At 43.5% G+C, this 25377-nt stretch overlaps 1 protein-coding gene across 1 annotated transcript in view; it reads right to left on the reverse strand.

Moving 5' to 3' along the window:
- Positions 1-25377, reverse strand: part of OVCH2 (ovochymase 2) — a 1298878-nt gene that overhangs the window by 460807 nt on the left and 812694 nt on the right. Inside the window, exon 14 of the mRNA XM_069623602.1 lies at positions 18592-18723. Coding sequence (XP_069479703.1) covers positions 18592-18723 — 132 coding nt within the window. The remainder of the gene's footprint in view (positions 1-18591; positions 18724-25377) is intronic.

Consider the following 25377-nt stretch of genomic DNA (forward strand, 5'->3'; position numbering starts at 1 on the left):
CTTGGTCTGTACCACTATGAATGCCCTACGAGTCGCTGAGAAGTAGATTTTCCACGAAAATAACAGGTAGCATAATTGACTTGGGTCATTACGACATGAAATCACAATGGAAGTAATTTAGTTATTCTGTTACTCCATCAAGCTCTAAATTGTCATAATTGCAGAAGAACATGTTTACAACACATTAAAGGTACATACCTGTTCTCTTCTTGCCCTTAGCCATCGCTCACTGGAGGTCACAGCCTATCACCTTTACTTCACCCGGGAGAGGTACTTCTCTTCTTTCCGGGTGAGTACACTAAACTTCGTTTGTACCATTTGAAAAGTTGACTCGTATTTTAGAATAAATCCTTACTATGCACTCTTATACATTTACCACACAGGTTGATACCGGTTTTTGCTACATATTCAGGAATTAAGGTCAGTGCTACTCTTCACTTGAGAGTTAATTGAGAAATCTCTCTGTTTGCATAGAGGTCTAATTAGTTTATCCTTCCTTTCTGTAGGAATTAATGAACAATTTTGAAACTGTAACACACCCCGCCCTGAAGGATTGTTGTTTACTCCGAAACACGTCGGCACACATGATTGATATGTGTGTTTGGGAAGCTCTGAGCAGAAAGAATTATACTGCCCAGAAGGACAATCAAGTTAATGTGGTCTTTCTGTTTTGTTTAGCCACATACGAATTCCTTGTTTAATTCAATCTAATATGTTACATTGTGTATAATCGTCTGAGTACATTCCGGTGCTTGTGAGGACTGCTATTCAGCTCAAAATACTGTCATTGTCTCAGAAACTGCCAATACACCATTTTTGTTGTTAATGATTGCCCACATTATTAAGTAATAGTGCGGTTGTAAATTGGAACATTTTTTGGTAAAACTCATATATATATAAAAATACTTCATCTGTTTAAACTCTGTTTTGTCTCAGTCTTGTGGTGCCTTTCTGTAGACAAGCAGATAAACAGAGGCTAAATGTACCTTGTTGATCATACGAATAGATTATGAACTCAGGGAATGCTGACTGCATCGTAACAAACCCCTATAGTTGACTCTTGTGACCTAAAACCTATCCTGTTTGGAAGGTGATTGGACTCACGAGGTTCCGAAAATAATAACGGGGACTGCGTCCCATAAAGAGTGCAGCATAGGGCTATCAGCTGGTAACGGCTGGTGTGTGTTTGGTGCTTCATTTTTATGAATCCCGAGTGGCCTCAAGATTCTCCCTGCTGCACCTGAAACATTGTATGAACCATATGTAGAATTATGACCATACCCCAACGTAATAACCTCAACATACATTTTTGACACAGTTGTGCCTTCCACCCTACATTTTGTTCACATCTAGCTTACAGGCTCAGACAGCACAATGCAAGGTCTATGTTGGTAGGCATTGTGTATGCAGAAGGTTACCTCCAAATCGAGGACGAAGAAATAGCAATAGAGTTTAAAAGGTATTATGAAGCTCCTATACTCGTGCACGTGTGGTGACATTGCAAGGTTAGAGACCAGTTTCACAGATTTAAACTTCCTGATTTTGAGTGGCGAGGACATGGAGTAGTTGAGCTATAGGAATATGGAGTCGCATATATTAACCAGTATTTGAGGCCTGCCTGTCTATGGGTAGATTGGCATACACAATGAGGAGGGATGTGGTGACAGTGATAATGAAAGAATGCAAGCACAAGGAGCTTGTGTCAAGCTTTGTACCTATGTCACTAATTAAGTAAGTTTAAAGGGAAGGCATTTACGAAGACATTGGCAACCCGGCCACCCGAGCGGTTAGGAAGGAAGCAGACTGCACAAAGTCAAAGAGGATTCGGTAGTAGTGGTCTCTCTGGATGCAGAGAAAGCTTTGAAGAATGTGGAATGGCTCTTTATGTGAAAGGATTGCTAGCTTGGAGTTACAAACAGGCTTTATTGAAAACATTAAATACATATTTCGAAGGGATTGTGTCCTCCAACGTATTCCTTATCTTTGATAATACGTTTCCAGCTTGCTGGCCTCAGCAATTTTTTCTGCAGACGGCGCTGCGTGTCGACGTCCGCCGAGTCGATGTCCCTCGACGGCCACCGTATCGGCACCGACGTCACCATGCCCATAAATAGCCACGCGCTGCGTCCGTTGCTCAGTTCCGTATTTCCGCGCTTCGTGGGGCCTCGGAACATCGTTGCTCAGTTTAGTCAGGATAACCCTGTATCTACTCGAATAAATACCTACTCGTTCTCGATGACATCTTCATCGGAACTGACAACGCCGCGATCCGGCTTCAAGAAATGTCGAGACAGCGGTAAAAAAATGTTGATAATGGATCCACACAGGATCTGCTTTTGGTGCTTGGGAGCCGAGCACCATTGTTCGGAGTGTGAGGACTGCATGTCCATGATGGCGAAAGCCTTGAAGGAGCGCAAGGGGAAGCTCGAGAGAGGTAAGTCAGTCAAAGCCTCCTCAAAGGTTTCTTCGGCTGAGTCGAGGCATTCGTCTCCTCGCCGTCGAAAACATTCCCATTCTCGATCTCGAAGTAGCTCCCACCATTCGTCGAGATCAAGACACTCAAAAAAGAGACGTCGAAGATCCCCTTCCTCGTCGTCTGCTGTTTCCCCTGAAAGGGTCTCCTGTCCCACAAAACACAGCTCTCAGGCTCAGAGGGAGGAATTCAGAATGAAAATGTTAAGCGTCTTTGAGAAAGCGGCCTCGACCCCCTCGAAGACAGCCGAGGGTGATATCCCGGGTGAAAAACCCAAAAAATCAAAACGCAGCAAGTCGCAGCACCCGGCGAAACATTCCACCCGAGAGTGCCACGACCCATCGGGTAAGAAGGCACCATCTTCGAAGCCGTCGTTGAAGATTCCTTCGACGCATGAATCAGCGCCATCGACGCCGTTGTCGAAAGGTTCCTCGACGCATCAGTCGATCGAATTGACGCCATCGTCGACGCCGACATCGACGCCGATGAAAGAGAAAACCAAGGCTACTCCACAGCCAACAGTTATTCCAAGGGCCTCCGGCACGACGCCGAGACCGTCGTCGATGTCCTCGAGTAGGATCCCAATCCTCTCGAGTTCTTCGAGACCTCTTCCAGTTTTCTCGACGCCGTTCTCGGCACCTTCGAAGCCTGTCACATCGGCGTCGATGACATCGACGTTCTCTCGTCCAATAATGACGAGTTTGGCTCCTTCTGCCTTAGAGATGGGTTTTACACCATTTCAGAGGTCAGAGTACCCCGGACTATCTTCAATTTATGAAGAGGGGGAAGATTCTGACCAGGAAACATTTGGGTTACAGAGGACCACACTGCCTATTTCAGAGGATTTCACTTCTGAGGAAAGAAGGTTGAAGGACCTTCAGGAGTCACTACATGAGGCAAGTGGGCTGGACACTTCCCCAGAAGTGGAATTTGTTAAGCCAGACCCAGGGGAACATGCCGAAACACCCTATAGAACCTTTATGGCAAGAATTATTGAATTTATGGTTTGGTCTGCGCCTTCGTCTGTTTTTCAACAGGATGACCTAACAGACATATTAGACAAAGGTCCACAGGAGGACCCTGTTGTCCCCTTCCATCCAGCTTTACAAAGGAAAATTACATCTAATTGGGAAACTCCTGAAGTTATCCGTGCGGTCAATAAAAGATTGTCAGCCAAGTATAGGGTAGCGGCTGCTGACCCTGAATACTTATCAAAACACCCGACTCCAGAGAGCCTGGTGGTTCAAGCGGCAACTTCATCTAGCAGTAGGACCCTTACCCTACTGTCCCACAGGATAGAGATGGCAAGAGGTATGATTCTATGGCGAAGAAAGTCTTCTCTGCTTGTAGTATGGCGTTGAAGTCCATCAACGCCACCTGTACGCTCGCCAGGTTGAGTCACACACTGTGGGAGTGTGCTTCATCAGCAGCTGACTGCATACCCGAAGGAGAGGAAAAGAAAACCTTCCTTAACATTATTAAAGATGGCAAAGATGCCATGTGCGAATCACTTCAAACTGGCATCGATTCCGCTGACAGTATCAGCAGGGCCATGGCGGCAAGTACAACAATCCGCAGGCATGCGTGGTTGCGAAAGTCTGGCTTTGCTCCAGATGTACAGGCCAGACTTTTGAATATGCCCTTTGACGGCTCTTCACTATTCGGAAAAAAGGCTGATGACAGTCTGGAAAAGTTGCAGACTTCTAAAGCAGCAGCAAAATCTTTAGGAGCTGCTATCCGCCAAACTCCTTTTCGCCCCTCAGGAACCGCTGGGAGAGGAAAGTCCTTTCGCTATTATTCCGCATTCGGGAAAGGCAGAGAACAGCCGGCTCAAAGAGGCCAAAGGAGATCCACTGAGGTGGACGGGTCAAAGGTACTAAGGCCGCAGCAGCAGCAGGTGCCTCTTTACCCTCGGCATCTGCATCAGCCGCCCCCAAACAACTCTGAGGCCTTTCCACACAATACACCTGTAGGGGGCGGGTTAACTCACCATCTGACGGAATGGCAGGCTATAACGTCAGATGCTTGGGCATTGGAGACAGTTGCCCAGGGTTACTGCCTACCCTTTCTACACATCCCTCAGAGTCATCCACCGGGGAACAGTTCTCTAAAAGTTCCAGATCCGCTCCTCTTGCAGGAAATTATAGACCTGCTAGAGAAAGGTGCCATAGAACCGGTAACTGTAGCGGACAGGAACAAGGGCTGGTACTCCCCCTACTTTCTCATACCAAAGAAGGACGGAGGACTGAGACCCATCCTGGACTTACGAGAATTGAACAAGTTCCTCAGGAAGGACAAGTTCAAGATGGTAACTCTCTCTCAGATCCTTCAGGCCCGCCCTCCAGCTCCAGGACTGGCTGGTATCTCTGGACCTTCAGGATGCTTATTTCCATGTGCCCATCCATCTCAAACACAGGAAATACCTGAGGTTCGCAATTGGCGACTCTCATTATCAATTTCGAGTTCTGCCATTTGGGCTGACCTCCGCCCGAGGGTCTTCACCAAGCTGATGTCGGTAGTGGCGGCGAGTCTAAGGAGGGAAGGGATCCACGTCTACCCCTACCTGGACGATTGGCTGATCAGGGATGTATCTTCGAAACAAGCCCAGGCCCAGCTAGATTATGTCTGCCACTTCCTTCACAAACTGGGCTTCTCCCTCAATTTAAAGAAGTCACAGATGATACCATCACAGAGACTTCAGTTCATTGGAGTGGTCCTGGACACTTCCCTGGGAAAAGCCTCGCCACCAGAGGTGAGGGCTCAAGATATTCTACAGATGGTCACCAAGTTTCAAAATGCCCAACGTTTCCCAGCCTTTGACTTTTTGAGGTTGCTAGGCCTCATGGCATCCTGCATCTTCCTTGTGCCAGAGGCTCGTCTGAGAATGAGATATCTTCAGTGGGCACTCTCAGGAAGAATGACAGATCTCCTCCGTATTCCGGACAAGGTAGCCCGCGACCTTCAATGGTGGGCCTATCCAGAGAACATCTTGAAAGGAGAACTGTTTTGGTAACCATGGCCGGAGATAACAGTAGTCACAGACGCCTCACTCACGGGGTGGGGAGCCCATACCAACGACTTGACCATCAGCGGTCGTTGGTCTCCATCGGAGTCCAGACTACACATCAACCTATTGGAGCTGAGAGCGATCAGACTAGCGCTAAAAGCTTTCCTGCCATCAGTACAGGGGAGAAATGTCCTGATAATGACGGACAACACGGTGGCCATGCACTACCTCAACAAAAGAGGAGGCATAGGATCACTGCCACTGTGCAGAGAGGCGATGCAGCTCTGGTTTTGGGCAATCCAAGAAGGAATCTCTCTATCGGCAGTCCACCTAGCCGGAGAGAAGAACTTGACAGCGGACGCTCTGAGCAGGCAGAGCACAGTCTCCCATGAGTGGGAGCTAGCTCAGGAAGTCCTTCAAGAGATCTTCGCCCTTTGGGGAACCCCTCAGGTGGATCTGTTCGCCACAAGCACCAACAGGAAGTGCGATCTGTTTTGCTCAAGGGAATTTCCCCCGAGAGGAACTCTAGGAGACGCGTTCGTAGTGGATTGGGAGTTTCCACTCCTTTACGCGTTCCCACCAGTCCCTGTTATTCCTCAAATGATCAGGAGGTTGAGAAGATTCCGGAAAACCATGATCCTATTTGCCCCGGATTGGGTCAGGAGAACGTGGTACCCGGACCTTGTTGATATGTCCATCTGTCCTCCAATCTGTCATCCACTCAAAGAGAATCTTCTCTCGCAGAAGGGAGGTCAGGTTCTCCATCCAGACACCAGAACCCTCAACCTTCACGCTTGGCTTCTGAAAGGATGAGGTACAAGGATTGGGATCTCCCTGATGACATCATGGAGGTGTTGCTTTCGGCCAGAAGGCGAGCAACAAAGTCTTTATACCGCTGCCGTTGGAACAAATTTTGCAGCTGGTGTGGGGAAGAGAATATCGACCCTTTTTCATGTGGTACACCAGCAGTGTTATCGTTTCTACTCTACTTGGCAAACTTAGGCCTTCAAGTTGCCACTGTAAAAGGCTATCTCGCAGCGCTTTCTATCTTCAAGCGCACTGCGGAGGAACCATCGTATTTCAAACTTCCTCTAGTGATACAATTTCTCAAGGGATTAACTAATGTTTATCCTCCAAAACCATTCCAGGTTCCCTTATGGGACTTAAATTTAGTTTTAAACTTCCTAATGGGCACTCCATTCAACCATATCACTCTTGTTCGATGAGATTTCTCACGGTTAAAACTGTCCTATTGGTAGCTAGGAGGGTGAGCGAATTACAACCTCTATCTTGTAAACCCCTGCATGCAATTTTTCATAAAGACAAAGTTGTCCTACAGGTGAAGCCTAATTTCCTCCCAAAGGTGGTTTCTGAATTACGCATCACTCAGAAAATTACCTTACCTTCATTCTATCCGCCTCCCCATCCGGGGAAAGAGGAAGAAAGGCTACATAGGCTGGGCCAAAGCGGGCTTTAAGCTTTTACATCAGCAGAATGGCTAGGATCAGGCAAGCAGACCAACTGTTTGTAGGATACTCAGGTCACAAGTTGGAACTACCCATAACAAAACAAACCATCTCCAGGTGGATTATTTTGGCCATTCTGGAATGTTACAAACTGGCAGGGAAAGAGCCACCCCAAAATCTCAGGGCTCATTCAACCAGGGGTATCGCAGCCTCTTCGGCTCTCCATAGAGGGGTACCGGTCCGAGACATATGTGCGGCTGCCACATGGTCGTCCGCACATACATTCACAAAATTTTACAATCTGGATTCCTCCACTAGTCAAGAGACCAAATTTGGCAAGGCCGTATTACATTCGGTCCATCCCTAAAGGAATACATAACATTCTCACTCCCACCTCCAATTACATGCCACTGCTATGGGAGTCTATCAAAGATAAGGAATACGTCGGAGGACACAATCCCTTCGAAGAACAAGTTACTTCTTACCTTGTAACGTTCTTTCGACGGGATGTTCCTCTGACGTATTCCTTATCGCCCCTCCCATCCATCCCCGCAGTGATACTTCCCTTGTGGTTGCAGCTTACGCTCCTTCAAGGTCAATAACCAATTCAGGCATGACTTTTCTTATGCTACAAAACGGAACTGAGCAACAGACGCAGCGCGTGGCTATTTATGGGCATGGTGACGTCGGCGCCGCAACGGTGGCCGTCGAGGGACATCGACTCGGCGGACGTCGACGCACAGCGCCCTCTACAGAAAAAATTTCCGAGGTCAGCAAGCTGGAAACATATTATCAAAGATAAGGAATACGTCGGAGGAACATCCCGTCGAAAGAATGTTACAAGGTAAGAAGTAACTTGTTCATCTATTGTTGTGAATGGAGTACTGGCTGATGTATTTGAAGAGGATAAGACAAGGTTTTTCATAATCTCTGCTGATGTTCAACCTAGTGATAGAGGTCCTGATGTTAAAGATTATGTGTGAGGGGCTCATCAAAAGATTAAGCTGTGGAAGAAAAAAAATTAAGGATCTCTTGATCATGAATTATGCTCTGCAGTTTATAAAATAGCCAAAGGTGACTATCCTATAAACATAGATAGACAAACTTGCAAAAATCAGAGATACTTCCACTATTTAAAGTGGGTGTGAAGGCCGACTTTGCTAGATGACCTAATAAATTGAATAAGTCCTCCTTCAAGTATTCAGGCATGAAATTGTCATTATATGGAGACAAGACACGTAAAACACTGCACTAGCTCAGATCAAGCAATACCTGTAATGGTGGACTCTTCTGCGTATGTCTTTGAGTGGTAAAGTACATATCCTGAAAATTCTGATATAGTCCAAAGTTTTGCCACCTGATCCAGAGCATCCCCTTCCTACTCCCTTGTAGTTGCTATGGGAAACTGTGGAGGCTGTAGCCGCGTTCCCGTGGGGGGAAGGAAAACATCTGGTTTGCATGGATTGATAATGTCTGCCTCCAAAAGCAACAGTGGCTTTAATTTGAAGGAATTGAGAATGGTCCAGCACTGGATGCATCAGTGCTACATGATGTTTGCTCCTTGAACACATCATTGTGCCACAGCTTACGATACGTGTGTGTTAAAGAGGTGCCCAAAGCCTCTTACTTGGTTTACCCTGATGAGCTGACTTGTGACAGAGGTTGAATAAATTGAATAGGCCAAGATGGCTGCTTTGTTGCAGGCCATGTACTGTACAGAAAATGGCTGCCAAGCCTTCACTGAGGACCTGATAACCCAGACGTGACGCTGGAGGCACGTGTTAGAGCTCCCAACTGTGTGAGCCCTTAATGTGACCGGCAGCAGAGATGGTAGATCTCACGCTGGAATAAAGACAAAGAGTAGGTGAGTAGACATGCCGTGCAACAATAGATGTAATAGAAAGACCAAGATGTACAGAGAAACACCCATAGTGCAGTAGTGTAACCTGTTCTTTGTCTCTATAGCTCCCTCAGAGTTGTGGGACATATGAAACGTGTGGAATGGTGATTACCTTCCACTCCCTTCTACTTTCAGTTTCTGGCCCTTTGGTGAGGAGGATGTGTTCCCTTTTGTCCTTGGGTGATACATTTTGGTGAATTCTCTAAGTGATGTCTTCCAGGGGTTTGCGATCGGATGCCGTACCGGTCGGGGTTTGCTCTTTGTGCATCTCTTGGCTGTTTAAAAATTGTTGCATTGATCCAGGACCCCATTGAACATTATGATATTGGGTTGTGTTGATTTTTTGGTTATTATTTTGGTTTTCAGACTGTAAGATTAGGTGTCCATTATCTCTTTAAACAGCATGAAATTGAGAAAATAATAAGTGTCCCCCTGCCCCCACTGAACAAATCTTTTTGCTCTGAAAAAGGCTGGGCGTTTTCGGAAACAGCCGCAGCTCTAGGCCAAAACTCTCGTTGGCATCAACTACTGGAATGAGAAAATGTATTTTCATGCCAATAATCATTGGCTAGCAGTGTTTTTTTGTACTATTGTTTACCAGCATTTATGTAGGCTCATGTAACACACACATTGCCATGAAATGTACAATAATGGCGCATAGCATTTATTAAGATGGCGCCGATGGGCAATCATTTACCTGCTGTGTTTTTTAATATGATTGATATATTTTATGTATGAGGAGTTTACAGTGTGTGTTGGATGATTCAGGTTAGAATGCGGATAAATGTTTCCTGGTATGGTTTTGGTGGGTGGTCTGCCAGGGGAAACATGCGTGCACCCCATTATTTTTGTTTTAATTGCATATAGCAAACTTTTGTTTTATTTAATTTTGATTTATGAGGTATAAATCTTTTTTGTATTTGTTGAATACATTTTGAATTGATAATTCTGTTAATATGGTTTTGACCTGATTGATGTTTGTTTAATTGCTTATGCATATGAATTGGACATGGGTTTCTTTTCTGTTGGCTTGAGGTTGATTAGTACACTGAACATATTACATATGTCCAATGGCATCCCCACCTATGACCAGATGGCACAACTGTTGATCCTCTTTGAACATGTGGTATGAGGGAATGTTCCACCCCCCACCCGGCCCTGGTTAGTTATGATCACCACATGACAGGTCGTCCGTACATCAGTGTTATTTTACCAGGTTCTTAGATTTTCAACTCTAGATTTACGAAAAAAACGGATTAACCAGGCACTTTTGTAATAATATGGTAATTCGCCTACCTTGTACAGGTTTAGTAAGTTAAATACCACTGATGTGATACAGGTGAACAGTGTGTATGCCTGCTTGACGTAAGATCCGGCATTGCGAGCAATCGTCTGCAGCGGGCTGCTTTAAAATCGAGTTGCACATAGCAACGTTATGTGGTAGCAGTCAGGTGAAAGGTGCCATAGAGTCGAGGTATGACCGAACAGAAGAGATACTGTGCATGCGCTGGTAAGTTGATTGGCTACTCAAGATAGCTAGATAGCTTTTTGTCCAAGTACGTTACGGTTGCTACAAATACTATGGTTGTTTTTCCTCGGGAAACAACCATGTCCATTCAGTAAATAAGGAAGCCTGCTACGCACTTAGAAGGAGCATCTTAATACAGCCATGACTGAAACGGACCCGAGCTACGCACGAACGCTGTTAAACGTGTGCAACACGAACACGCTGCTATGGCGAAAGGTAAATGCAGCATTTTTAGAAGATATCTATTGGTGACTATAGAAGGATTTTTCCTATGCGCACAGCGTCTCTTGCAATGTAACCCAGGTTACTGTTCGTACCAATGAGAACTATGAAATTACAATCAAAAATGATACACAAAGAGATAAAGATAGAAACGATTCGTCTGTGGGTCCTTGTATTTAACGGATCTGCTGAGAAAGGTTTGACAGCATACACTTTAGGGACACGGGCCGCTTCACGCCAACTTATATATGCGAGTCCTTGTAAGTGCCAATCAGATGCGGCTCTCATTTGCTCAAGGTTTGTTTTCAGCCTACTTAGGATTGAAAGCTAGCGTTTTTAGAGATCAGGTATTCAGACACGTAGGTTCGATTTCTCTCATATTGTTGTTTGTGTTGTTCCCCAGATCCTTTGTCTACTTAGAAGACACGTACACGTGGCCGTATCAAGGATATTCTTTCATTGGAATTATACGGTAAGCCTTCTCAGGATGGATTGTAGCACCCTTGCGATAAGGCAGCAGGAATTCTAATTAATGTTCTAAAACTGCTTATCTTTGGTTTCTCTCTCATAGATTTGGGACGTATAACATTGTGTTTGGAATCTTCGAATTTCTAATATATCACTGAATTATGTGCATTGTTAATTGATGGTGTTGGTCCCCTGAAGAAGTTCTCAGAGATTTTGTTTATTTATGTTGAAGAACGATACATGTTGGGTCGGATAACACTGGATTGAGTAACAGTGTTTTCAATTACCTATTTAGTTGTATCAGAAACATTTTGTGAGTGAAAGGAGTCAACACCTTATGTCCATTTAGGAGTATAGAAGGTGACCTATACTAATAGTGGCCTTTTTCTTTTCAACCAACTGTTCTTTGTATTTTGCACTTTAGAGGTAGTTTAAAAAAAAGGGGTGGTCATTTGACTGCAAGATTGGTGTTTTTAATTGTTGTAATATTTATATAGTGATGATGTGTTTTCGTTGTGTATGTAACGTCAATGAAATGTAATGTCAATGAAATATGATGATATTTTTATGTGGTTTTTAGGGTATATTTTACATGTTTTTTTAAATAAAATTGCATGTGTGAACATCTACCTGAACAGTTTTTTACTCAGTGCTTATTTGTTACATCAACTGAGTAGGTGTGGTTCTAATCTACGAGGTGAGATCAAAGAGACACTTGGGTTCTCTTGTTTTTGAGTGTCCTTCGATTGTTGTGGGGTTGAATCCCCGTGTCAGTAAACTGCCCCTTGTCTCTTTTGTGGTGTTCAGATCGGCAGTGATGTCATGGGGGGATGCCTTTGGACCTGACTTTACCCTCTCAAGGAACCTCTGAGCCCACCTTGTCTCCTCTGCATCCCCAGGCAATGCTCTAGTGGTCCCAGTCTCCTCCACTTGGGCCATTTGCTCTGGATCCTTCACCTGGTGTTCTTCAGCCTCCTGCTGAAACATCACCACTTCTGCATCTGCCTATCATTGCCCTGCACCTCTGTGGCTACCTATTCTGGCTACTCCTCAATTAACTGTGCCAGTAGGATGTCCTTTCACCACCTGCAATTTCATTCGCTGACATTTTAATGTGTATATTACAACAAATATGGTCATCGATTTTTTTAGGGGGGGTAGGAAAGGGCAGATAAGGGTTTGGGGGGGTAGGGAATAGCTAAAAATAAGTGAGTAAAGGGAGGTTGGGGGGATAACCCCCAAAAACAAACAAAAATGAGCGTTTTCGTTAGAATGTACACGTTAAAATGCCAGGGGATGAAATTGCAGGCGATGAAATGACATAGAACCCCTGTGCCTCCCCACCAAGTTCAAGTACCAGATACTCGCCCAACTGGTGCAAGTACTCCTCGAATGACTGACCGTCTCACAACCTACTCCAGATTGGTAGTCACAACCACCTCCTCCTCATGCTCCATCTCCTCATGGTCCTGTCCAACTCCTTATGCTCGGTCTCCCTCTTCTCAACCATAATTTTCCCCTCCTCAACCACCATCATCAAACACTGTCTTCCCCTCCTCAACGACTGTCTCCCTCACTGCACATTTCATCTCAACCTCTGTTTGCCCTGCCTCCTCTGGCTGCCTCTCCCTGCTGGCTGACTACCTGAACCTCTGACATGGAAGAGGAGTATTCAAGTTTCTCATGATTGCCCCTGCCCCCTCAGCATTCCCTCTAAATAGAAGAACGTGTTGCCTAAGGTCCTAATGTGCAAAATATGAATGTCCCTAAGGGCCTGAGATGTTAATGTGTAAAATGCAAAACAAGTGACAAATAAAATAAAGGGGCAAGACTCACACAATGGCAAATGGTTCTAGAAACGTAAAAACAGTAGTGAAGGTGACTGGGCCAGCACTGAAAGATTTCTTGGGTTCACACACAAATCTTTCTCTACAAACACAGGACAGGTATTAGGAACCATTTTTTTTTAGTTTGGTAAAAAAAAGGAAACAGGTTAAGTATAAGAGGAACATTTTTGTTTTCTTGTAAACATTTTTTAAAAGGGACTAAGGGTAGAAGGTGAAGATTATTGGGGGGGCCTAAAGAACAAAAACAAACGGGCAAAATGGGCTACAACAGGGATGATGAAACATCAAAAACATTACTAACAACTTGCAACCTCCTCCAATACACTCCAGATCTGTCCTAAACTTACTTAAAGCACTAATTACTCTGCCAAAACCGGCAATTTGTAAGCCTGTCCTGTCCACCCCTAATTGAACAACCAAATAAAACCCAAAAGGGAAGCATGAATCAAGCTGGGTCTCTAAAAGAAGGCCCTCATTCCTGTTTTAGAATGACTCGTATCGTCTTAGAAGCTAGTCAAACTCCTTTCTCGTGTCTCGGGCCTTGCAATTGGATGGCAGGCCTCAAAACTCTCAGCAAGTCCCACGAAGGGCTGGTGGAACCCACCCAGAAAAGCTCAACTTTCCCTCCAGGAAATTTTTTTGTGAGCACCCCTAGAACATTATCAATGTATTAACTGATGCACTCGAATCAAGTTGCACTTTATTAATTTTTTGCACTGCTAATGTCAGGAACAGTTCTCATCTGGACACCCTTTGGCTTCTTGATTACTACGTCGAACTTTTTTTTATTTTATTTAAAAGACATTTGCGTTTTGCTTATAGTTTTACAAAAAGCAAACTTTTACAAAACTTTTGAAAATTTCATATATTATTCATTAAAATTACGAATGACAGACAATTAGATCATCAACCATTTCTTTTGCAACTTAACATTTAGCATTGTTAATTCAGAAAATTACATTGTATCTTTATGATTTGTTACTTTGCGCAACCTTCTCATACCCATATTAAGATTGGCCTGCCCTAAACATACCAAAAATTTCGATAGACCACACCTTGAAATGCACAGATTTAGCTTGTAGGGTTAGAGTAGACATTTACACTTTCTAACGCATTTTCAATTTTACTCAGCAAGCGAGTTAACGAAATAACAAGTACCATGCTCCCTCCATACATACAACTGTCCCATAAGGATGTTTTGGAGATATCAGTATCTTTCGGAGCAAATTTCCCCAATAAATTTTTTCTATCCTGTTAAAAAAAAATGCATTCAATAACAAGATGTTTCATGGTTTCATTGATGTCATAATCGCAAAAGCGACAGTGTTGATTTGAAAAAGCACCTTTACAGATACGCCACAGGTAGATTCTTTCAAGTGTATGATATTGATTTAATTTGAACCTTAAATATGCTCTCCGTATCTTGCTTGATGGACATAACACCAAATACGACGATCTCATATCTCTACTACGTGGCCTTTTAGCATATTCCACATACAGATGATATGATTTGTTACAATCTAAGGTGGTTGACCAGTCCCGATCGAAAAGATTTCTTTTGACTTTTGGGAGTTTCATTACTAGGTCAGAAATTGTGCAGTCACAATCAACGAGGATTAGATTAATTTGATTAACAAAAGCACACATGGATTTTAATTCGGACAGCACAACCAACCCATATACGTCCTCATATAGAGAATACTTGTGAGGTGCCATAATATCAGCATAGCGTGATAGTTTTCTCCAAACCCATCTAGCTGCTAGAGATACTAGACCAAGTTCGTGCCTAATTATAGAATTGGGAACTGATATAGATAGCCCCAAAACGCTTTTCCACACACTACCCTGAATTTGATTCAATATGACCCCTACGTCATGAAGACATATATCTAACCCATATAAGAGGATCGGTTCCACTTTCAATAAATAAAAATCAATCAGTGGTTGCAACGAAAATTCACAGATTGTTCTCAGCATGATCTTCATCATCGATACTAGTGGACGGACCTTCATCTTTAGATATTTCTGCCAAAATTTGAGAGAGTACTACGTCGAACTCTCTTTTTGGCTAAGCTTTAGAACATTTTACATTTTATCATAAGATTAGCAAGGAGTCTAAGAGCTTGTTAAGAAATGATTTGGGATCTTTTTGTTGACCACCGCTTTGGACATTGAATTTTATAATAGGGTGTGCCTAGAGGGACAAGGACTCTTTAAGACTAGATTTCAAACTTTATGATTTTGGGAAAGCCCAACAGGAGGTGTTGGATACTTTGTGTGGTCCCATCTGTGATATAACCATTTGTATGTTTTTCCCTCAATCATACAGGTATTTGGTCCAACACCTTACCTGATTTAACAGAGAATAAGTGCACTCTGTTGAAATACACCTCTCTTGTGTCATGAATAGCAAGCACTGCTTGACCTTCCTACATATAACAGAATTTATCCCAAGTACATCACAGATTGGCAATCCAAGAAACACCTTTGCGGTTTAGCATAGAGATGATGATGTCATAGTTTCCTCAAGACTTGTTAGACATGTTCAGCTGGCTCCTCTTCGGTTTTGGGAACAACCAAGTTGCCACCAAGATAAACAATGGCAGTGAGATTCAATAAATTGGAAAACATTGGGCCTAAACATCTCCAGAAGACAGCAACGGCATTAGTCAACCTAACGTGCACTACACGATATTCAAAATACCCAAATAGTGTTCTAAATGCAGTTTCTGTCTTGATTCTAATAAGGTGTTAATCTCCATATAGGTTGAATACGGCAAAGACACTGGCTACCCAAACTGCTTCAAAAATAAAAGAAATCAAATCCAATGGCTATTTGTCTTTGGGAGTGATTTTTTTTAGCCCCTGTGGTCTAAATAATATAATATTTTAATTCAGCAGTGGCTTTTGTTGGTACACAAAACAAGGATGCACTTATAGGGGTCTTGGATACCGCAATTAGAACTAGAAAAGAAGGCATTATATTCCTATTTACAAGCAAAAGTCAAGAATGCACTGACAGAGTGAGCAATCTACCGAAAGGCTCCATAATGTTGGGTTTGAGATCGATAGCCGAGTCTTATCCCCAGTGGGGTGGTAATATGTCCTCTTCAGTATCTGAAATAATGCAAGGGTACTTCTGAGGTGGAGTAAGCTCCAAGACATTTTCTAAGAGTACACACCAGCTTGTTAATGTAGGGATTATGGAAATGTAACCAGGTTAATCCAAGTACGACAGGAAAGCGGGTTGCCTTGAAGATATCAAAAAACAATTTCTCTTGAGGTTTTTGATCCTCATAAGAAGGTGGAAGTGGTTCTCAGTAACCATTCCTGACCCCAGGGGCTGACCGTCAATCCCCTCAATAGACTGTGCCATGGTCTCCTTTGGTCTGGGTACTGAGTGAGAAGCCACCCACTGATCAACCATAACCCATCTGACTGCTCAATTATCAATCAGGGCATTATTCTCCAGAATATTGTGACTGACCCATGTGATCTGAATCACTTGGGAAAACTAGATAACAAACTGTCCCTCTTCTGTTGTTCTGTATGGTTGGAGACATGTGGGATTTCTCTCAATCATCTGTCACACCTAGGATCAGGAGCTGTCATGTTCCACTCTCCTCTTCTAAGTTAGAGGACATTTCCAGACCAAATGCCTACTCTGCTCATAATACATACACAGACCCTGTGCTCTCTTGCAGTTTTTTTCTTTCACTGTCAAGGAAGTGCAAGCTCCTTCTAGTTGCATAAGCTTACGGTATTCTGAGGAGCAAATGGGACTTTCTGAGGGAACCAGATGGGGCCGTCAGTAAGATGCTTTCACTCTGTTTTTTCGAATTGCCATTCTTGTAAACAGAAATCAAGCTACAGTACCAATGAAACTAGTTCTGAAACATGACGGTCTGATCCATTCTTGCCAGTTGATCCTTCAACTCGTTGCTTAACCTGTGATGTAACAGTGATTTATGTTGCTTCTGGCCAGCCGGTTTCATTAGGCAATTGCCAAAAATGAGTCACATGTGCCAAGACTGCGAGGTTCCCATGCTGGAAATCCAACAGGGCTCCCTAAGCAGGCTATGCCAAATCAGGACAATCAAAAATCTCTTTCATTGCTATCAAAAAGAGGACTACCAGCGAATTAGCCCAGACAAAGCACTACCCAACATATATAAAACTAACAGCGTTTCCTTCTTACCAAATGTTCCTTTGACTTGTTATTTACACACTTGGAAAACAGAGTGACCAAGATCACTGCAGGACATATCAGCAAGTCTCCAAAGCAGGAGAGGGGCCTCACAAATGGCTAAGGCAGTTGTAGTATCCAAGATGGTGGCTATCAGTTTCCTTTCATGGAGGAGATCTGAGGGAGAATGTGTATCATCTGGAGAGAGTGAAATTGGGGAGTTTGGATGGAGCAAGTTATTTTTTGGAGTTAAGTATTGGAGGATGTGGCAGAAGAAAATAAGTGTTACCATTTGGGAGGATTGAGAGAAGCAAGAGGGGGAAATATAAAGAAGTGAGAGGAGAAAATGCATCCCTACTAATCAGAGGGCCCAGAGAGGTTCCAGCAGACAAAGTGAGAGGAGAACCACATTGGTGCAACCTCACCAAGGGCCAGAGGATACATTAAGCATAGCCATGAGAGGAACATCCGGGGGACCAAGACCTGAAACCAGGAAGTTGAACAGGTGACAGAGAACCCCTAAGCACAGGCCCAAGATCATAGGAGAGTGGACCTGTGTTAGGAAAGTTCCACCTGCACCTCCAAATACTTATAGGTGAACGTAGGAATTTGCGCTGCCGGTGACTGGTTGTCCTCGGGAGAACCCTACTACTGACACTGCAGAAGAAGGTAAACCCACAACCTGAACGCAAATACGTGGGTAGTTTATTGCACATTGGAAATGACCTTTTATTTTCTTATGGCTTCCTATTTTGGACCGCACGTGCTATCTTGTTTTGCTGGAATCACTGAGAGAAGAATTTTCTTTGCCTGACGTTTTGAGTTCCCCCTTACACCAGTTGGATTGTTTTATATTTCCCTCCATGGTCAGAAGAGGTCCCCTGTGCTGGAACTGTTGTGAGAGACTTTTCTTTGTTACTTTTTTGTGAACTGCTCCACCTTGCGATTAGTTAATTTTCCCTGCCCAGGTATGAAGAGCAGAACACCCAGGAGGACATTAACCCGGCTAAACGTAATCCGGCTAAACGTAATCCTAGTTTCAGTTGTTTATTTCCCAATCCTATCAATTATAGTTATTCCCTCCATCCTCACCCGATCCACATTCTCTGTTTAGTTAATTAACAGGTGAGTAATCCCCAATCCGTTCGTCGAGTGTTGTGTCCATACTAGGTGCACTCCATGACATAATACCTTCAAAACACATTTCTCTAAAGTTTTGCTTTCTTTTACATTGCTTTTTTGGTGCTATAATTTGTTATTTTGTAGAGTGCACAGTTTTCAAGCTATATGCGAATCAATAATGTACCTATTTGTTTTGTGTTTTTGACTTAAACTTGCATTAGGAACATTTGGTCTTTAGGAAATGTGTGTATTCTTCAATAAAAGTAATATGGCAAATCAAAAGTTCTATTTGTCCTTTCCTACACTGTGCAAACAGACAACAAAAACATTTTCAGGAACAAAACTTTTAAATCAGTGCTCTCTGAATGTTACCTGCTACATTGATGAAGGAAACCGTGGCTTGGAATCCTCTGAAAAATTCACTATTATCTGAGTTAAAAATGATGCGCATCACATTGGTGGAGCTTATAACATCGGGTGGAGTATCCTTCCCACATAAAGCAGCTGAAAGACAAAAGCTGCTTATTGGTAATCTGGTTTTAGGAACAGAGAATAACAAATCACTTAGTAAAAACCACATTTTGAATGATTCGGTGTCAAAGTCTCACATTTCAAAATATAGAACAGTTAAACTCCTTACACGAAAAAGTCAACTCTGAAGTAATAAAATTACCATCTTTTATTATGCATTCTAAGTGCAATAAAATTGAAAAAAAATAAAGCTGAATTATTTAAAAAGTGGAAAAACAAACTGTAATTTAAATGGGTGGTTAAATACATAATGGTTCACCCACTCCAGACCCTTCAATATCTTCCCTTGCTCAACTTTCTTTAAAACCAGCTTCTTTTTTTAAATGCCTTTATAAGAATAATCAAAGGCCACGTTTCTGTAAATACAAGTGAATCACTTTTTGCAAATTAAAACATGTCAGTGTCATGACGCTTGCCCATAGAAGGGTAAGGAGGTGAGACTGATTCACAATACAACATTTTAAATTCCCCTTCAGCCCATTTTATCATTAATACATAATGAACAGGAAGTATTGAACTCCATTTTCAAAATTGGCCGAGCAACCACATGCTTCCCCAACCAAAATAACCAGATCCACTTCAGGTGCAGAAGACACTCTCGCCAAGTGTTTTTCTCCCCTTTCATTTTCCAAAGAAACGTTTGGTGCATTAACCTAGATAAACATGTATGTGTTTCCCCTAATACGCTGCTCAGGGTCTCACAGGGAATATGACTCAGTATAGCATTCAGCAACTCCAGCAGTTTCCTAAATCACAGCATTGTGTAAAAGGTTAGGTAAGGAAGAGACAAACCCACTTACATCCTAGCCAATGGTATTGCTTCAATGCTGTCTTCCCTCTGTTTGAATGTCAATTCAGCCTAAAAGGTGACTAGTACTATTCCTTCTTCCTCCCCACCCCTTTTGCCTTTTGGGTGAAGTCTCACAGCCTGCGCAATTTGTATCTTGTGACCTTCCTCAGTAGAGTGAACCTCACTTGAGAGCAACGTCTTTATTCTGTGTTTTGGGTGAGTCACTCCTTCAGTTGCAGGCCATCCAATTTTTCTCAAATGGACAACACAAAGTAGATTTTCCAGCCCCGCCACATCTATATATATACAACACTTAGGTATGTTTCCGTACCCAGCTGATGCACATTATCAGTGTTAGGTTGGCCTCTGCTGTCCAAATGGCAAAGTTCATGTCTGTGTGCATGGGAGAAAGGTAAGCAGAACAGAAACCACAAAAAGAGACTCATAGTGCAAAGGACCCATGGGAAATCTCCAGAGTTCCCAGTAAGCCAGTTCACCTTGGCCCTGCCCTCCCGAACCCAGTGACCATATTGGAGCTGTTTAAACCATTTAATTAGTTAAATTGACCCTAAAGTTGAAGGAAAGCTATCATCTCACTGTTGTTTCTAAAAAAAAATATTTTCCACTCCTAGCCCCCTTAACTCCCCACTCCTCCCGCAATCCCTGCCAGACATCAAAAGTACTACATGTCCCAAAGATTTCAGCAGAAGAGTTTGTCCAGTTAGTATGGTGGTAAAATTAATGTCTGAAGACCAACACTTTCAAATATTCTTGGGAGCTTCACCAAAGCACGTCTACAAAAATTCATGAAGCAGTCAATGTGGGTGAAGCAGACAAAGGGCCACATTATGAGGTCGGCGGTAACCCGCTGGTCCTACAGGCAGGTTGCCATTGAGCTCTTAACACAGTTTCCGCTGCCTGATATCCCAGTGCCATTGGGATATTACAGGTGGCGATGGGCAGGGATGTCAGGCGGCGGAAACTTTAAGTGCCCAATCCCGTGGAATCCCATAGGACTCCAAGGGAATGGAGACATGGAAGCACCAGCACTGTTGCTAACAGTGCCGGTGCTTTAGTGAAAACCATGTCTGAACGGGCCAATACTCCCAGCAGGTCAGAGCTGCCAGGAGATCCAGCCCCTGGAGGTAATCTCGTAGCCTGGCTGTCCGGAAAGGGTGCTGGTACGTTACTACCGGCGCCCTTATTTCCAGACCGGCAGACTTGCAATGAGCCGAATGAGTATTCCTTGCAAGTTATGCAGATATGTTGCTTCCCTCTCATAGTAAGAACCACCATAAGACTGTCTTACACTACTTGCATAAAGCGTGATACATGCATAGGGGACAGCATGCTTTGATTCTGCAATTTTCTCTGTCACATCGGGTACAGCTAGAACAGCTTATGTTATGCCAGGTTCAGCTAGTTTGTTAAGAATTCCATCAACAGATCATTGCCAGAGTGTTGAAACAGTGGCTCTGATTATGATTTTAGCAGATTTCGCAAGGACGTTTCTGCACATTCTAATTACTGTTGCCAGATGCAGAGATTGTAGTTTGTCCACCTGATTGTGGCTTTACCCATGACATTGGAGTAACAGCAATTTCTGTTCAGAAAATGTTAAATTATGCATATTGTGACGAATCTCGCGATGTCGTCACTTCTCCCAGAGGAGAAGCCACTTCCCATGAGACCGGGGAGGTGAGGCCACAATCCGATAGTCCCCCTGGGGGTGGTACTCAGCGGGAGGATCACATGGGGAGAGACTCCTCCTCTGGGGACAGGGAAGCCATCTCATGACAAAGTTGTATACCAACCCTCCACCTACCTCTTATACGTCCTCTTACCCCTTAGGGCACACTTCCACACCACATACCTCTACGTATGTCTCTGAGATAGAAAAACCAACATCTACTGAAACGAGGAGGGGTAGGGATAACTTAATGAAGACTACCTTGGAATGTACTGGGACGTAGAAGACATGCAGAGAAATGAAGAGTCCTTATTAGGGTCCGAGGTAATGGACGTTCCTTTGCTTCACAGGCTACTGTGATGTGGAATGAACTCCCTTTGGAGATGTGTCGAGAAGTAAACAACTCTGTTTTTAGGAAGCGTCTTAAAACACTACTGTTTGTCTAGATCACAATGTTATGTTACTGTTGGTTTTTCTTGTTCTGTGTTTGCGCCCTGATGCCTGCGAGCTCCGGCGCTATATAAGCAAATAAACATAAACATAAACAAACAAACAGAATTGGAACAGTCATTCTAGTTGTTATTGCACATCAGGGATCCGAGATGAAAAGGTAAAGAGGCCACTGACTGGGATGCGATTGAGAAAGGAGAATTGTCCCTATCTCGTCTGCCGTGTAAGGGCCAACCGGTAAACCAAAGGAGCAGAGGTCCAAGCAAGCACAGTAGCTGGACCTGCCTGCTGTACATTTTTTACCTGCACTTCTCCATTCCCCCCCAAAGTTTTGCACTTCTCCTCTACCACTTCCCGGTGCTTGTGCAATCTGAATAACACCAAGGCCTAGTAAGATTATTGTTTTGTCCTCCCTCTGTTTTCCCCTCCTTGTCATGTCGCACCTAGAAAAACTTGTGAACAGGTGCGTTATAAATGCCATATCATTTCATATCATATTCGCAAGTCCCCACGCATACCAAAATAGCCAGAAACAGCTACATTTGCATGCTCCCCAGACGCGTATACATGCACCCTGTAAACAGAGTGGTGGGGTCCCCAGCAAGCAGGTCTGCACCTCGGGGACCCTGCGCTGGGTCCCCCGCAACTGTCACCAGCACTCAGTTATCACTCTGAAAAATCTAGGTGCAAACCCCCGTAAACCATTCCTGCACCAGCTACGCTGCATACGCACACCCCTAAATCCAATATGCGAACTCACTTCCAAAGTGAGAATCCTCTGTGCAAGTCTGTACACCAGCTTCCGGGTGGCAGAGAGTTCAAGGGCTTTGCATGGGCATTAAGCAGGCGAGAGTTTGCAAGGTCCCATCCATGAATATGCTGTTGTGTGCACTTGTGGGCATGCCATGGACTGCCTGCGTGCTGTCCCTCGTAACGCCCACTTTTTGGCAAGTTGTTCCCCATTTTCCGTGTTCCAGCCACAAATCTGCCCTCTGCGTAGCCCTCTCACGCAAGGCTCTCAGCCATTCGCAGAAACGTGCAGAGCATTTTGGTAATCCACGCAATTCAGCAAAATATCCTGGCAGTCGATTCCATGAATCGACGTACGGGATTCCACACGCATTTTGTCATGCAAATCCATTATTTTACGCACAAATAATTCCATGAATTGGGCCCTATAGGTGAATCATGCACTCATATGCGTGTTTACAATTGGGTTAATTGTAAGTCCAGATAATTGGGTTTACCCCATCACTATTCCTTACAGATGTTTCAATTTGTCAAGAAAGCCACTGCTAGTAAACACACATTTATGCATCCTCCAAATTCACTCAGGTAAACCATATTGGAAAAGGTTAAAAAACCACTGATGGGAGGTGATTTGAATACCGTGTTACTTACATGAGAGCAAGAGTGGATTTTCCGTCCAGGCTCTGACAGACATGGTCTGAATTAATACATCTGTTGGCAGGTTTTGGCCAAACTATAACCTTTAGTCAGAGTCATGTGTCGGATCTACCAGTACAAGTAATGTGATTCCCTGATGTTTACTGTCTGATTCTCCAAGAGTAGGCACAAATATGTTAGGTAAATAAGTAGTGCACTTTTGAGGGATGGTCCTCATAATGAAGCCAACATTTGCAAATAACGTGATAGATCGATTATTGTATTCACTGACGCAGACATATTAATAGGCCGCGAGATGAACAGGAGTGCCTTCAATATGTGTTCTGAGTGACAGATAACAACCACTATTACTGATCCACTCATGTTTATGAGTTCTAAAAGAACCTCCTTCACTTCGCTTGATGAACTTTTTGCATAGATTGCAATTCAACATAGTAATCCATGATGGAAACAAGCAGAAACACTCTGTTATAAGATGGCAGCTGTGGTCACAAGTAGACCATAAAGAGTTTGATTACTCTGGAATTAAGACATTCTATGATGGGACGGCATTGAAGCCATGGCACATTTAAATGTTCAGCCTACTCAGACTGGGTCTTGAGATCAGATGAGCTGCGAGACTGTGACTGAGGCATGTACTAGGTAAGCGCTCTAGCGCTAGTCGTATCATTTTAGAACAGCATTTGAGTACTTGCAGAGAATGAAGATAGGTATTGATGGGTGTTTGCAGTGAGCACAACAGCATTGTATGCCTAATTGTAAACATGGGCACTCCGCAAGTATGGAATGACAGGGTTAGTGTAGAACCAGTTATCGATTAACTGCACGCTGTATCTACAACATTAATTTTGTAGAGGTATATGAACGGTGCAATGCAGTTTGCAAAACGTATGCTATGGAATTAGAGTGAGGTGGTCAGTATGAGCATGTGAGTCAGAGTATTTAACAGATTACTGACCATATGAACGTTTGAGAGTGGATTGACTTTATTGAGCATCAGTTTGAAACGTCTGAAGAATTATTATATACTATGGTTTTTAATATGTGTAATATGGAGACTAATGAGTCCCCTAATTTGACAATATGAACTTGAAAGGTTTTTCACTAGCTTTAGCATGTTTACCACAAGTTGTTTCACCTTGGTGGCTAGAATTTAGTAATTTGAGATTGGGAAGGACCCAATCTGGGTGCTCATGAAGGTCTTTCTCGTGTATGCTACTGCAAGGGGAATGCAGACACTGAAACATTATGACAACTCAATGCCAATTATACAAAGTCTTTGCAGTGAGTAGCCTGATTGTGTGCCCCGATTTTGATTTAATTGAATGTTGCGTTGAGACACACTAAGAAAGCATCTCTCTTTTTTTCTCTCTTGGCTGGAGGTAAACCGGGCTACCCCTTCGACAAACATGTAGTATGCCGGTCTGTAAATGTGCCGGTAAACGGAATTACCGGCATGTTAGTTCCATAACGGCATACATGTAATGAGGCACCTAGTGCCTAATCAGTGAAGGAATTTCTTCCCCCCCAAAGCAAACTATACATGTTTGAAATAAAGATCAGGATTTATTTTTTTAGTCAATATCTTTGTAAACGTCTTCATGAAATGCTTCAGGAAAAGCTGTGCTGCCTTACAAACCCAACTCATAATTTAACATTTCAAAAATTTCAAAATACACATTTCAAAAATACACATAGCTCTTACCTGTGGTTGCTCTCCGGCAGTGCTGAGAGCGCCACCCAATTTCAGAATATAAACATTGCTCTCTGAGCTGTGTTTTGCATTCTGTCAATCGCAGTGTTTTTGTGACATGTGTCTGATCCAGGAGCCCAGGGTACCAAGGAGGAAGCGAGGGGTCGCAGAAGTGACCCCTGACGATCCTAAAATGACATCCATGACCCACAACCCTTTTCCCCATCCCGGTATTCGTAATCTATTCTTATCTAGTGGACACAAGGAAAGATGAAATACTTGATAAACACAAAGTTGCATAGCTGAAGAACAGTCATTGATAAAACATGATATGACATCAGTTATGTTATCAGAACAAAGCAGAATTACATGTGGTGGGAGGTATACTATAAGTCGGTCAAGTGGCACAGCGAGTAGAGCGCTCGCTTTGACATCCGTGCAGAGCTTGCTAATGCAGGTGTGAATCCCGGCAGGGCCAAACTCAGCCTTTCATCCTTCTGAGGTCGATAAATGAACACCACACACCGTGGGTAATAATAAGCAGCGCTCAGATACCTGAGGGTTTGTAGCGATATATAAATGTGAAATTATTCATTA

This window comes from Ambystoma mexicanum, chromosome 11 (genome assembly GCF_040938575.1).
Source record: "Ambystoma mexicanum isolate Mex_15411 chromosome 11, UKY_AmexF1_1, whole genome shotgun sequence".
Lineage (NCBI taxonomy): Eukaryota > Metazoa > Chordata > Amphibia > Caudata > Ambystomatidae > Ambystoma > Ambystoma mexicanum.